Source organism: Puma concolor, chromosome C2, assembly GCF_028749965.1.
Source record: "Puma concolor isolate L17-30 chromosome C2, mPumCon1.1.hap2, whole genome shotgun sequence".
Classification (NCBI taxonomy): domain Eukaryota; kingdom Metazoa; phylum Chordata; class Mammalia; order Carnivora; family Felidae; genus Puma; species Puma concolor.
This window is the reverse complement of record NC_141675.1, coordinates 44237902-44253233: the sequence shown is the minus strand read 5'-3', so window position 1 is coordinate 44253233 and position 15332 is coordinate 44237902. Positions and strand designations below refer to the sequence as shown.

Below are 15332 nucleotides of genomic sequence, written 5' to 3'. Positions count from 1 at the left end.
TAATAACAGGTATGAACTCTTAGAAGGAAAGCTTTACTGGTATTACAACAGTAAACTCACCAACAGTGTTATCTTGTTTTTCTCACTCACCAGCCTCTTTCTTTGTTCTTTTTGTGACCCCTACAGTTTGAACAAAATTTGGTGATAGTGAGCACAAAATAAAGAACATTGAATAAAAGGCTGGTATATAAAGTCAGGATATTTGAGCAAGCGCACCACATACTATGCTATCATATAAACTCTCTTGTTCACTGTTGGATGAAATTTGCCAGATTCAGTTCCAACCCCCACAACCCCAACTTCCTTCTTAAAATTATGCTCAGGGTTAAGTCTTCAGTTTTCTAATCCGGAGGAAAATGACTTATTTTAAAATGCAGTAAAAACACCGCATTCCTTTGGCACAGGATGAAGACCAGCTCAGCTCTTCAGCCGTTGATCATTGTCTATTGTTCTCCAAACAGTAAACCACTATTTCACACCAAGAGACTGTGAGCGGCAGTTCTGGCTGAGTCCTGGGCTTCTCATGAATATGAAGTAAAGGGCTCTGACCCAGAAAGTGGTAGGTAATCTCAAAGAGAAAAAAAAAAAAAAAAAAAAAAGGACAGGTAGGAAGAAAATTAGGTTTTATGTAATTCTACACTCTTGAAATCTCCTGCAGGTTCTGAGCAGGGTAAAATGGGGTCTCGGAAATGTGGAGGCTGCCTAAGTGGTCTGCTGATTCCGCTTGCACTTTGGAGTATAATTGTGAATATATTACTGTATTTCCCAAATGGGCAAACTTCCTATGCATCCAGCAATAAACTCACCAACTACGTGTGGTATTTTGAAGGAATCTGTTTCTCAGGTGTCATGGTAAGTGTGACTTTGGAGACTTGGGATTGCAAAGGGGGATGTTTTTACTAAGAATTGTCTTGTTCCTAGCAGAAATGATGAATAATGGAAAAATCATTCTACTAATTCTGGGTTTGGGATTTGGAAGATGGGTGGGGGTAGAGAGGCTGGTAGTCCGTGAGGACTTGGGAGGGCAGCTTTGTTTTCGGTAAGCTGCCCATTTATGTCACTCATGCAATGTAGGAAATTAGTCCTAATGAAAGTTTGTGGGACGCTGGCTTTAGAAATATTATATCCTCATGAACCCTGTGTGTAGGTTTAAGCTATTTAATTTCCAGTGGCATTGCTCTTTTCCAGAATAGTTTCTATCTGCCCTCACAATTTCTCTAGATTGGAGAGGTATGAAGACCGCGTGGAAATAGAGATTTGGAGATTCAGACAAATTTGCATTCAGATATAAGTTCTGCCATTTGTGTCATGAGACCTTGAGCAAGTTACTCAATGTCTTTGAGCCTCAGTATCCTATTTGGAAAATGGGAGTAATGGCATTTACTTTTTAGGGTAATTGTGGGGATTCAATAAAATCTCATGACTGAAGGGCCCAGGATGGAGGCTGATATGTAGTAGTGAGTCAGTGAATATTGTGATTATAAATACTCAATGATGGGCCACATTATCATTAAATAATCTTATATTTTGCCCCTAGTAATGGAGCATGTTTTTGAAAACTAAATTGAGTTATTTACAGTAAGCATCCATGAGTGTTTTCCTGATGACTTTGTACTCTTTAAAAACAAACTGACAGTAAATCATGTTGGCAACTTAGAGGAAAAAACACTTTTCCTGACCATGTCATATCTAAAAACAGCACATTGTGCACTGTAAGCTTATCATACTTCCAATAACATAAAAAGAAAATGCATTATAATTTATCTCTACATCGTTGTGGGTGTTTATTATGGTATTTGGATAGCTATGATGAAAGGCAGTTTTCGTTTGGTTACTATTTTGAATAGCAAGGTAGTCAACTTTAAAGTATTAACACCCAATGCTATTAAAGTTGCTATGTGATAGGTACATAGTGAGTTTTTGGTGATCAGACTATAAATAGATGCAAACCGTTTGGAGAATATCTTGATATGCTATATTAAGATCATGGAAGTGTCTGAAAATTCATTCTGAGGAAATAATCCATAATAAGGAAATTGATGCACAGATATTTCTGACAGCAAATAATTAGTAGGAGCACCCTAGCATAGAATTGGCCAAGTAAACTGTGGTGCATTCACTTCATATGGTGATGAAAATTATAATTGTGAAGATGTAATAACATGGAAAGTGCATATTATTTGGTGTTAGGCAAAAAAAGATACAGAAAATGTGAATAAATTACGATTGCATCTAAGTAAAATATATACATGTGGTAAAACACTGGGAGTAAATACATAAAAGACATGTGAGGGTGGTGGGATTTGGGGTAATTTTCCTTTAGTATGCTTGAGCCCTGTGTTTCAGTTATTTAGTTATTCAGTTTTTTACAATGAAAAAAAGAAAGGAGTTTCTCTTGCAACACGGGCAATGCCTGTGTTTCTCTTTTGACACAGGGTTCCTGGGTCCAGGTCTAATGATTTCTAATAATATTGGAATGAAGCCTGTTACTATACCTGATGAACAGTGCCTTCTCTCACCATTGTTTCCCTCGATATGTAATTGTAATAAATGGACCAGTTGTATGGCATCACTAAGATTAAACCAGAATCTACTAAAATCTGTGATACCTAATGGTGTTGAAAGGAGGAGAATATAGGACTCTTTTGTTTATATTCCGTATAAAATTTAAAACTTAGAAAAAGAACTTGTTCTCTATTTTCCATGGTCAAGGAATTCTTGAAAAACATTATTCTTCCTGCATTGAATCCTTTTTGGAGAAAGAAGAGGAATATAGATAAATAAATAAACAGACAAATGAAAGCTGAAGGAATTTGGAAACTGGAAATGTTGAGTACACACAGTAAAATAACGATGAACTTAGCTTCAAGATTCAGTCCTGAACATTGAGAGTGAAGGATAGGTAGAGAATTTTCCAGAAGCAATTCACGGTCCATACCTGCCCAAATCAGGAACTATAACAATAAAGATATCTATGTTCTTTCCAGAACTTGAGCCCTTTGCCTAAGATACCAAGAAAGGGAAGTAGAATACATTGAACTCTCCCAGCCTGTTGGCTTGATAAAGACAAAGCACACTTGAAAATTTGAACCTTAGATGATTTGAATGCTTAGGGAAATTAAACCGACTTTACTTTGAACTAAGACATGTAGTTTCAATTTATTTTCTTTTTTTTTTTTTAATTTTTTCATGTTTGTTTATTTTTGAGAGAGAGAGAGAGAGAGGGAGAGACAGAGAGCATGAGCAGGGGGAGGGGCAGAAACAGAGAGGGAGACAGAATCCAAAGCAGGCTCCAGGCTCTGAGCTGTCAGCACAGAGCCCAATGTGGGGCTTGAACTTACAAACTGTGAGTGAGATCATGACCTGAGCAGAAGTCTGATGCTTCAGATCACCCAGGCATCCCAAGACCTGTAATTTCAGATTAACTATGCTTCTTACCTGCATTCCCAGAGGGCAGTAAATGGAGAGAGTCTGGCAAACAGCAAAGTCTGGTGAATGATTTTCCTTTGACCTCCACAACTGAGTCAGTGAGAAATGTGGGTTTGCTGCCCAGGGTGGTATTCCTATGTCCATACCATTTACTGCTTAATCATTAACTTTTGATGACTGATAATCAGGATAATAATAGCTATCATTTATCAATCACTTACTATAAATCAAGCACTATGTTCAAAATTTTACATACATTACCTCATAACAACCCAAAGAAGTGAGTCTCCAAAACCATTTTATAGGGAAGGACTCTCAAATTTGCACCGCTAGAAAATGGCAGACCTGGGATTCAAACCCGGGTCCCCTTGGCCCCAGAGTCCCTACTCTAAATCACTGTGCTCTGATTGTGACTAGTATTCCATTTCTGATATCTCCTCTCTTTCCTACCACAGATGCTTATAGTAGCAGCAGTTCTTCTTGTACTGGAGAATGATAATAACTGTAAATGTTGCCAGAGTGAAAACTGCAGCAAAAAATACATGGTAAGAGCAATAGTACTTTGAGGATGGTTGAGGGAGCCCTGGCTCACTCAGACACATGAAAATATTGACACTATTATACCCTCTTGCTCCTTTCAATTCAGAGCCCAAGAGTTTCCTCAAAAAAATTATCTTTCATTTTGTTTACAGTCTTTCCTCCACCTTTGCCCTGCTGATGTTCTTCCAGAAGTTCAGGATTTAAAGATACACAAAATTAGAAAATAATACTACCTTTTCCTAACTGGGTTTCTGTGAGTTTATTTTTTTTCCCTTTTCTACTTCATTGAGGACAAATTTGCATAAAATAAATAGCATCCATTAAAATTGTACATTACTATGAGTTTTGACAGCCAAATACACTCATGAAACCACCATCACCATCAAGACACAGAACACTTCGCATCAGCCCCAAGAGACTCACCTTTGATCTGCTTTATATCATAATTAGCTTGCACTCAATGTAAATAGAATTATGCAGTATCTGTCTCTTGTATCTGGCTTCTTTCAGCATAATGATTAGATTTATCCACTTGTTACGTATATGTGATGTATGTTTTTTGAACTCAGTCTTTAAAAATAATTTAAATAAAATCAAGAGAGAATAATACAACCAAATTTTCTAAGCCTGTGTTCAAGGCAGGTGCTAGGCTCCTACATTTCCATCATTGTTCTTCTCCTCCTCAAGGTTAGCTTTGAATCTTATTTGCACAGCACTTTATAGTTTTTTAACACTTATCCAGTGAATTAGATGATTGTTATCCATACTTTCTATGAGTTATCTGTGGCTCAAAGGGAACATGTGATGTATTAACTAAAAAGAACTTTACTAGAGGCCTGGCAGGCATATCTTGCAATGGCAGTTGCCCACCTTGGCTGAACATTGCAATCATCTGAGGGCTTGGAGTTGGAATCCCACCTCCAGACACCCTGACCTAGTTGGTCCGAGGTGCAATCAGATTTTAAAGTGCAGTCAAGATGGCATGGCCGGCTTTCTTTGACAGATGTCTTTGGATGACTAAAGTAGCTGCTAAATTTAGAACTGTGCTCCTGGTGGAGAAGAATTGAAAACTTGAAATGCACTCTGTGCACGTGCATGCACATATGCACTGTGTGTATGTGTTTTCTTAACCAACTGACTCGGCATCCCCCTGTAGCTGCTGGTATTGTGCTTATGGAAACACTTGCAAAATGGCTTAGGTGAAGCAGTAGATTCAGGTAAACATTAACCTATGATACTCAGGGAATCTCTAGAACACAAACCATGTGCCATTAAGTTTGTAATAAAAATAAATGTGTCCATTTTGCCTTGACTCACTTTTAGCATTTCCGGCACAAATGGATGCTATAAACAGTGTGGAGTCTGGACAAGGTCTTAAAATGAAATTGAATGAGATGACTGGCATCTCAAAGGGCAGAGCACGGGGAAGGGAGGAAGCATTCCCTGGATTCTCTGCTTAGCTCTTTCAAGGTAGGCTCTCGAATAGGGTCCCAGTTTATATGCCCCCGGGAGTCAATACCTGATGGAAAAGAGAGAAGTTAGCCTGGTAGCCATTAGAGCAAGATTTCTATTTAAGGAAGAGAGGAAGCTGCTACTGAAGTCCAGCCAAAGTTATCACGACAACACTGGGCAACGTTTCTCCATTGTCAATAGAAAGTAGAAATACAGAGTTTTATGTGAAACTTCTCAGTTATGTTGGTAATTAATTGTCATTTAAATTAAATAAAGCACATCTTGGAGGCTAAATGTGAGTCTGCACCAGTTTGCAACTGCTGAAGTTGTGTGATGAAAATTGATTCACTTTACAGTGGAGAAAAAGTTTTCCTCAAGTTTCCTTCCTCCTTAACAAAAACATACCTCCATTACTCTTTATTTATTAACCAAAACACATGCCTTTTTTTAAAAACAAAATAAAATACATCCTTCCTTTTTTGTATACAGAGTTGTATACTACTACTTATAGTAGTTTTTTTTTTTTTCGTGGTTTTAATTACATATATTCACTAGAATTCTTAACTCTTAGAAACCTTAATTGCAAGGGAAAACCAGGAAGTAAGCAATTGTGAAGTGTTGTATATCAACATTCAGTTGATTGGCAAATTCATGAATATGCTATTTCATAATTCCTTTAGTTTGCCATTAATAAAACATATGCTTTGATTTTTATTTTATTCTATCTTTGGCAAAGGGCTGGCATAAACTTGTGGTCATGATTTGATTAGCATTATTTTTTAAAATTTAATTTATTTTTTTAAATTTATATCGAAGTTAGTTAGCATATAGTGCAATAAAGATTTCAGAATAGATTCCTTAATGCCCCTTACCCGTTTAGCCCATCCCCCCTCCCACAACCCCTCCAGTAACCCTCTGTTTGTTCTCCATATTTAAGAGTCTCTTCTGTTTTGTCCCCCTCCCTGTCTTTATATTATTTTTGCTTCCTTTCCCTTATGTTCATCTGTTTTGTATCTTAAAGTTCTTGTATAAGTGAAGTCATATGATACTTGTCTTTCTCTAATTTCACTTAGCATAATACCCCCTAGTTCCAACAACATAGTTGCCAATGGCAAGATTATATTCCTTTTGATTGCCAAGAAATACTCCATTGTGTATATATACTACCTCTTCTTCATCCATTCATCCATTCAATGGACATTTGGGCTCTTTCCATACTTTGGCTATTGTTGATAGTGCTGCTATAAATATGGGGGTGCATGTGTCCCTTCAAAACAGCACACCTGTATCCTTTGGATAAATATCTAGTAGTGCAATTGCTGGGTCATAGGGTTGTTCTATTTTTAATTTTTTGAGGAAACTCCATACTATTTTCCAGAGTGGCTGGACCAATTTGCATTCCCACCAGCAGGGCAAAAGAAATCCTCTTTCTCCGCATCCTTGCCAACATCTGTGGTTGCCTGGGTTGTTAATGTTAGCCATTCTGATAGGTGTGAGGTGGTATCTCATTGTGGTGTTGATTTGTATTTCCCTGATGATGAATGATGTGAACCATTTTTACATGTGTCAGTTGGCCATCTGGATGTCTTCTTTGGAGAATTGTCTATTTATGTCTTTTGCCCATTTCCTCACTGGATTATTTGATTTTTGGGTGTTGAGTTCAAGAAGTTCTTTATAGATTTCAGATACTAACCCTTTATCTGATATGTTGTTTGCAAATATCTTCTCTCATTCCGTCGGTTGCCTTCTAGTTATGCTGATTATTTCCTTTGCTGTGCAGAAGCTTTTTATTTTGATGAGGTCCCAATAGTTCACTTTTGCTTTTGTTTCCCTTGCCGCTGGAGATGTGTTGAGTAAGAAGTTCCTACAGCCAAAAAGAGGTTTTTGCCTGCTTTCTCCTTGAGGGTTCTGATGGCTTCCTGTCTTACATTTAGGTCTTTCACCAATTTTGAGTTTACTTTTGTGTATGGTGTAAGAAAGTGGTCCAGGTTCATTCTTCTGCATGTCGCTGTCCAGTTTTCCCAGTCCCACTTGCTGAACAGACTGTCTTTATTCCATTGGATATTCTTTCCTGCTTTGTCAAAGATTAGTTGGCCATACATTTGTGGGTCCATTTCTGGGTTCTCTATTCTGTTCCATTGATCTGAGTGTCTGTTTTTGTGCCCATACCATACTGTCTTGATGATTACAGCTTTGTAATACATCTTGAAGTCCGGGACTGTGATGCCTCCTGCTTTGGTTTTCTTTTTAAAGATTGCTTTGGCTATTTGGGTCTTTTCTGGTTCCCTACAATTTTTAGGATTGTTTGTTCTAGCTCTGTGAAGAATGCTGGTGTTATTTTGATAGGGATTGCATTGAATATGTAGATTGCTTTGGGTAGTATTGACATTTTAACAATATTTGTTCTTCCTATTCAGAAGCATGAATCTTTTTCCATTTTTTTGTGTCTTCTTCAATTTCTTTCATAAGCTTTCTATAGTTATTCAGTGTATAGATTTTCCACCTCTTTGGTTAGATTTATTCCTAGGTATTTTATGGTCTTTTGTGCAACTGTAAATGGGATCGATTCCTTGATTTCTCTTTCTGTAGCTTCATTATTGGTGCATAGGAACGCAACCAATTTCTGTACATTGATTTTATATCCTGAAAACTTTGCTGAATTCATGGATCAGGTCTAGTAGTTTTTTGGTGGTATTTATTGCATTTTCTATATTAGAGTATCATGTCATCTGGGAAGGGTGAAAGTTTGACCTCCTCCTGGCCAATTTAGATGCCTTTTATTTCTTTGTGTTGTCTGATTGCTGAGGCTAAGACTTCCAATACTGTGTAGAATAACAATGGTGAGAGTGGACATCCCTGTCTTGCTCCTGACCTTAGGCGGAAAGCGCTCAGTTTTTCCCCATTGAGGATGATATTAGCATTGGGACTTTCATGTATGGCTTTTATGATCTTGAGGTATGATCCTTCTACCCCTTCTTTCTTAAAAGTTTTTTTTTATCAAGAAAGGATGCTGTATTTTGTTAAATGCTTTCTCTGCATCTTTTGAGAGGATCATGTGTTTCTTTTCCTTTCTTTTATTGATATGATGAATCACATTGATTGTTTTGTGGATATTGAACCAGCCCTGCATGCCAGGTATAAATTCCACTTGGTTGTGGGATTTTTTTAATGTATTGTTGGAGCCGGTTGGCTAATATCTTGTTGAGGATTTTTGCATCCATGTTCATAAGGGAAATTGGTCTATAGTTCTCCTTTTTAGTGGGGTCTGTGTCTGGTTTTGGAATCAAGGTAATGTTGGCTTCATAGAAAGAGTTTGGAAGTTTTCCTTCCATTTCTGTTTTTTGGAACAGCTTCAAGAGAATAGGTGTTAACTCTTCCTTAAATATTTAGTAGAATTCCCCTGGAAAGCCATCTGGCCCTGGACTCTTGTTTTATGGGAGATGTTTGATTACTAATTGATTTCTTTCCTGGTTATGGGTCTAGTCAAATTTTCTATTTCTTCCTGTTTCAGTTTTGGTAGTGTATATGTTTCTAGGAATTTGTCCATTTTTTCCAGATTGCCCATTTATTGGCATATAACTGCAAATAGTATTCTCTTATTATTGTTTTTATTTCTGCTGTGTTGGTTGTGATCTTTCCTCTTTCATTCTTGATTTTATTTGTTTGTGTCCTTTTCTTTCTCTTTTTGATCAAACTGGCTAGTGGTTTATCAGTTTTGTTAATTCTTTCAAAGAACGAGCTCTTGGTTTCATTGATCTGTTCTGGGTTTGTTTGTTTGTTTGTTTTTCTTTTGATAGCATTGATTTCTGCTGTAATCTTTATTATTTCCTGACTTCTGCTGGTTTGGGTTTTATATGCTGTTCTTTTCTCATCTCTTTAAGGTATAAGGTTACGTTGTGTATGTGAGACCTTTCTTCCTTCTTTAGGAAGACCTGGATTGCTATATACTTCCCTCTTATGACTGCCTTTTTTGTGTCACATAGGTTTTGGGATGTGGTGTTATCATTTTCATTGGTTTCCATGTACTTTTCCGTTTCCTCTTTAATTTCTTGTTTAGCCCATTCTTTCTTTAGTAGGATGTTATTTAGTCTCCAAGTATTTGTTATCTTTCCAAATTTTTCTTGATTTCAAGTTTCACAGCATTGTGGTCTGAAAATATGCATGGTACAATCTCGTTCTTTTTGTACTTGTTGAGGGATGATTTGTGTCCAGTATGTGATCTATTCCGGAGAACGTTGCATGTGCACTGGAGAAAATTGTATATTCTGCTGCTTTAGGATGAAATGTTCTGAATATTTCTGTTCAGTCCATCTGGTCCAGTGTGTCATTCAAAGCCATTGTTTCCTTGTTGATTTCCTGTTTAGATGATCTGCCCATTGCTATAAGTGGGGTGTTGAAGTCCCCTACTATTATGGTATTATTATCAATGAGTTTCTTCATGTTTGTGATTAATTGATGTATATATTTGGGTGTGCCACATTTGGAGCATAAATGTTTACAATTGCTAGGTCTTGGTGGCTAGACCCCTTAACTATGATACAATGTTCTTCTTCACCTTTTGTTACACTCTTTATTTTAAAGTCTAGATTGTCTGATGTAAGTATGGTACTCCGGCTTTCTTTTGTCAACCATTAGCACAATAGATGGCTCTCCATCCCCTTACTTTCAATCTGAAGGTGTCATTAGGTCTAAAGTGGGTCTCTTGTAAACAGCATATAAATGGATCTTCCTTTCTTATCCATTCTGTTACCCTATGTCTTTTAACTGGAGCATTTAGTCCATTGATGTTTAGAGTGAGTACTGAAAAATATGAATTTATTGCCATTATGTTGCTTGTAGAGTTGGAGTGTCTGGTGGTGTCTCTGGTACTTTCTAGTCTTTGTTGCTTTTGGTCTTTTTCTTTTCCTATCCTTTCTTTTCTCTTCTTTTCTTTTCTTTCTTTCTTTCTCTGGTACTTTCTAGTCTTTGTTGCTTTTGGTCTTTTTCTTTTCCTATCCTTTCTTTTCTCTTCTTTTCTTTTCTTTCTTTCTTTCTCTGGTACTTTCTAGTCTTTGTTGCTTTTGGTCTTTTTCTTTTCCTACCCTTTCTTTTCTCTTCTTTTCTTTCTTTCTTTCTTTCTTTTCTCTTTCTTTCTTTCTTTCTTTCTTTCTTTCTTTCTTTCTTTCTTTCTTTCTTTCTTTCTTTCTTTTCTGTCTTCTCTCCCCTCAGAGATTCACCCTTAAATTTTCTTTCAGGGATGGTTTAGTGGCCATGAAGTCCTTTAATTTTCATTTGTCTGGGAAACTTTTAATCTCTCCTTCTATTTGGAATGACATCCTTACTGGAGAAAGAATTCTTGGCTGCATATTTTTCCAATTCAGCACATTGAATATATCCTGCCATTCCTTTCTGGCCTGCCAAGTTTTTGTGGATAGGTCTGCTGCAAACCTGATCTGTCTTCCCTTGTAGATTAAGGACTTTTTTCCCTTTGCTGCTTTCATGATTCTTTCCTTGCCTGAGTCTTTTGTAAATTTGACTATGATATGCCTTGCTGATGGTCTTTTTTGTTGAATCTTATGGGAGTCCTCTGTGCTTCCTGGATTTTGATGTCTATGTCTTTCCCCAGGTTAGGAAAGTTTTCTGCTATGATTTGCTCATATAACCTTTCTACCCCTTTTTCTCTTCATCTTCTGTTACCCCTGTGATTCTGATGATGTTCCTTTCTAATGAGTCACTGATTTCTCTAATTGTCAAATCGTGCTCTTTTGCCTTAGTCTCCCTCTTTTTTCCACTTCATTGCTCTCCATAAGTTTGTCCTCTATATCACTGTTTCACTGTTCTGCCTCATGCATCCTACTGCTGTGGCATCCATTCGAGATTACAGCTCACTTAGAGCATTTTTTTTATTTCATCCTGACTAGATTTTACTTCTTTTGTCACTGTAGACAGGGATTTTAATCTATTTTTGACCCCAGCTAGTATTCTTATTGTCGTGATTCTAAATTCTGGTTCAGACATCTTGCTTGTATCTGTGTTGGTTAAGTGCCTGGCTGCCATTTCTTCCTGCTCTTTCTTTTGGGATGAATTCCTTCATTTCATCATTTTGAAGGAAGAAAAGGAATGAATAAGGTAAAAAAAATAAAATTAAAAAAAAAAACACCTTCCCCCCCCCCCCCACACACACAAAAGAATCAGATAAACAATGTTAGATCCTAGGTGTGTTTTGGTCTGGTTATTAAAAGGAGTTTTATCAATTAGAGAAAAAAGGGGGTGGGAGGAGGAAAATGTTTGAAAATTTGAAAAAAATGAATACACTGAAAGAAAATGAAATGATGGAAGTAAATTAGAATTTGAGAAATTCACAAAAAAGTAAAGAATACAGTGAAAAAAAATAAAGAAAATATCTTTTTTTTTAAGAAAATATCTTTAATGAAAATTAAAAATAAAATTTTTTTTCTCCTTCTGTATTCAAGAAAAAGAAAACAAATGAAAAAGAGAAAAAAAATCGAATAGATGGACCAGTGAACATACTAAAATGCAATTGAAATTGCATCGTTTTCCCCTAGAAGTCAAATTATGAAGCAATTTATAGTCCATGAACTAAGCAGGCAGAGAGATTTGTGTTCCTGAAGAGCGAGGTTTGCCCAGTTGTGTGGGGCTTAGTATAATGGCTCCATCCTCCACTAGATGGCGCTGCTTAGCTTACTGGGGTGGATTGTTGTCGTGGCGCTTGTAGGTGTATATGCCCATGCGCATGAGGGGTGAAAATGGCATCACCCAGCCAGCCAGACTTCGGGGAGAAGTCTGTTCTCCCCAATCAGCAATCGCACACCTGTCCTTTGTCTCCGGCTTCCATTCACTCCCCGCTTTTACACTGTCCGTAACCAAGCGCGGTCAGGTTTCCAGGAGGCACCTCCCTCCTGAATTTTATCTCAGATGCAGCTGTGTCTCCCGACACCTCACTTCTGAGGGACCGTGGCTTTGACCTGCTCAGACCTTGTGGGGGAGCGTTCACGGAGCAATGGCTAGGTGCCGACCCCACCCAGGAACGTTCATGGACCATGCTTCTGCCAATGCCCAGAGACTGCAGCTGGGTGCCAGCCCGCCCTAGAAAATGTTCACGCAACCGTGTAGCAGCAGCGTTTCAGGGATTATGGAAAATCTCAACACATGGCTGGCACCAGCCTTCACTGTTAACGACCTTGTTCCAGCACCAGCGAATGTAGTTGCTCTCCAGGGTCTCCCAACACCTTTGCCTGTGAGGCCGTGGGGGAAGGCACACAGCCTCCACCATATGTCCTCCTAGCAGGGGAACCGCCTCTTTTCTGTGGCCTGAGGACCTTGCTCTCTGCTCCTGGGGATTCGTCCTTCCCCCCAGAGCACCACCTGGTATCCGCTGCGGAGTTTCAAACTCTGTGCTCCCCTTGTTTATAGAGTCTTAGTGGAATTTAAACCCTCTCCTTTCTCCTTTCTCCCTTTTTAGTTCAGTCCCTGCAGCTGTTTCCACTTTTTCTCCTGCTGCTTTTCACGGGCGGTGCTTTTCCCATACTCTCTCCCCCTCCCTCTGGAAGCAAAAACAGCTCCCTGCCCTCCACGGCTTCTATCTCCCCCAGTTTACCTCTCCATGCAGCGTACCTGCTGAGTTCTATGGTTTGGGTTGTGCAGATTGTTGTGTTAAACCTCAAATCAGTTTTCTAGATGTGCAGGGTGGTTTAGTATTGATCTGTCTGTATTTCATGGATGCAAGATGCAAAAAAAAACTTCCATGCTGTTCCCCCATCTTGCTCCTCCTCTGCTATTTTATAATGTCTAAAGCATATGTTTCCTCATAGTGTGATTTTTCAGTGTGGCACAAGACATTTACTAACAGACCCAAATATCTTTAGTTCCTCCCTAATAGAAAGAGAAAAGTAGGTAAACTTATGTTCAGTAAGCAATGTTTCAGTAACTTATTTTGTTTGCAAGTGATGTACCTATTCAATGAATTACCATCATTTAACTTGACTTAGTGTAACTTTAAGGTTTTAAGGTAGCAAAAAGATTTTGGAAGCTAATTTAAAACCGATGTATTTTATAAAACCTAATCATTATTGAAAAATTCAGTATTAAACTTTTATCACATATGTATTTAACTTGCTCTGAACACTTAGGTTACTTAGATTACTCATGAAGATTTCCTGACACAATAGACAAAGTTAGCTATCATTTTAAGTTATTTTCTGGTTGACAAATTTGTGAATTATATATATATTAGGCAAGCTTCAAACACCATAGAAATGAAACACCTAAAAAGTTGAACATGCATTTTCTCTCTTTCTCTCAACTGCTGTGCTTGACATACATTCAGCAATTTATTTTTACTGTAGGCTTTTGTTTTAGGTTGAATTTATGGTTCTATATTCTTAAACACACAGTAGAAATAAGTTTCTTTGACTAGTAATCCTAGATAGAAAAAAACTGTATGACTGTGTTATGTTTAATGATGACAACTCTAAAGATATGCTTGTTAGGTTTTGTCCCCAACAATTTTTAAACTAGCTTTATTTACCAAGGATTATCCCAGATCTTGTGAACTTAAATTTTTTTTAGATCAGTCTCTGTGTTTCTGAGAGTTTTAAGAATACTTAATTTATATGAGAACTCATTTATCTCTACTCCAATTAGAATAGAACCCTTTTGAGAGATTTTATAAATTGTTTTGGTAATATCATCTGAAGGTAGGAAAATATCACACATCTGTAACATACACATATAGACATAAAGAAACATATAGACAGACACAGAGATTGTACAGCCTTTGTTTGGATACAAAACTCACTAGTTTATAAAAGAGTCCATATTGTGTTTCTGGTAGAAGAAATCATGGCTACCAGCTCAGTTAGCTATAGCTTTTTACTAACATTTGTGGAGAAGACTGTTAAGATTTTTATCTGCCCTTGACAAATCATTTTATGAAGTCTGCGGACTAGATTTGGGGTGAAGGAATTTCTATAGCAGTTTTTTTTTTTAAACTCCTCCCCTACCTCTAGGCCCTCTCTCCCCCACCCCTTCAGTCCCAGGCAATTGTGAGCAGTGTTTTAATTATCTCCTGGGATGTTTACATTTCAAAGACATGGTAAGAGTTATAGCTCCCAGGGATAGAGAATATAGAATCCCTTTCAGAAGGAGTTTGGGGGCATATTTTTCTATTATTAAGAGGTCTAGAAAAATTACTATTTAGAATTTTTCCTCTTTTACTGAAGCTTGGGGCAATTCTGTTTCCAATGTCCTGATCTTTTACAACATCTACAGGCATTTCGAGATGAATAGGTTTGGGAATTGGTAAGGATAGATAGGTGGAACTTTGAATTGCTTTTAGCTTCTAGTTCCATAAAGACTAAATTTGTAGGGCAAGGAGAGTTGGTTTTTAATTACTGAAGGAACTGGGTCACAGCCTGAATGTTATCAAGGGACTGGCCCACCCATCCAACTACATTATCTTCAGTTTGCTTCTTTATATCAGGCAGACAAATTTCAACTAAGGTGGAAGTAAAAAAATTTCTGTGTTCTAGATTTACAGTGGTGTATCTTTCTAATATTTTCAAAATTATTTCACAAAGCCTTCAGCATCCTTTCTTTCCCTCTGAGGGCCCTATTTCAGCTTAGGAGAGACGGCCTTGATTTTAAGTGTCTATCAGGATCTGAATATCAATTTTCAGTTTGGCCAACTTCTGACCATAGAGCCCCTTAAAAAAATTGTTTCAAATATTTAAACCGAAAGTAAGTCCATCACGTGACTCAAAACCGAAAGTAAGTCTATCAAGTGACTCAAAACCAAAACCAATACTTAACCATGAATATAAAAGATGTCCCCAAAGAGGATGCAAAAGATATAGTCCTCGCAAGATCCAGAACCACTCCCAAAGGCAGCAATAGCAAAGACATAGACACCT

The 15332-nt window shown here is 37.6% G+C and overlaps 1 protein-coding gene across 3 annotated transcripts in view; it reads left to right on the top strand.

The window, feature by feature from the left end:
* Window positions 1–357: 357 nt before the first annotated feature.
* TM4SF18 (transmembrane 4 L six family member 18) overlaps window positions 358–15332 on the top strand; it is a 30336-nt gene continuing 15361 nt past the window's right edge. The window contains exons 1-3 of one of the 3 annotated variants that reach the window (XM_086674514.1): window positions 364–559; window positions 659–852; window positions 3885–3974. In XM_086674514.1, the coding sequence (XP_086530640.1) occupies window positions 676–852; window positions 3885–3974 (267 nt within the window). In that variant the 5' untranslated portion in view covers window positions 364–559; window positions 659–675. Of the gene's footprint in view, window positions 560–658; window positions 853–3884; window positions 3975–15332 lie in introns of all 3 variants that reach the window. The other 2 variants (XM_025913910.2, XM_086674515.1) reach the window with 2 other exon arrangements.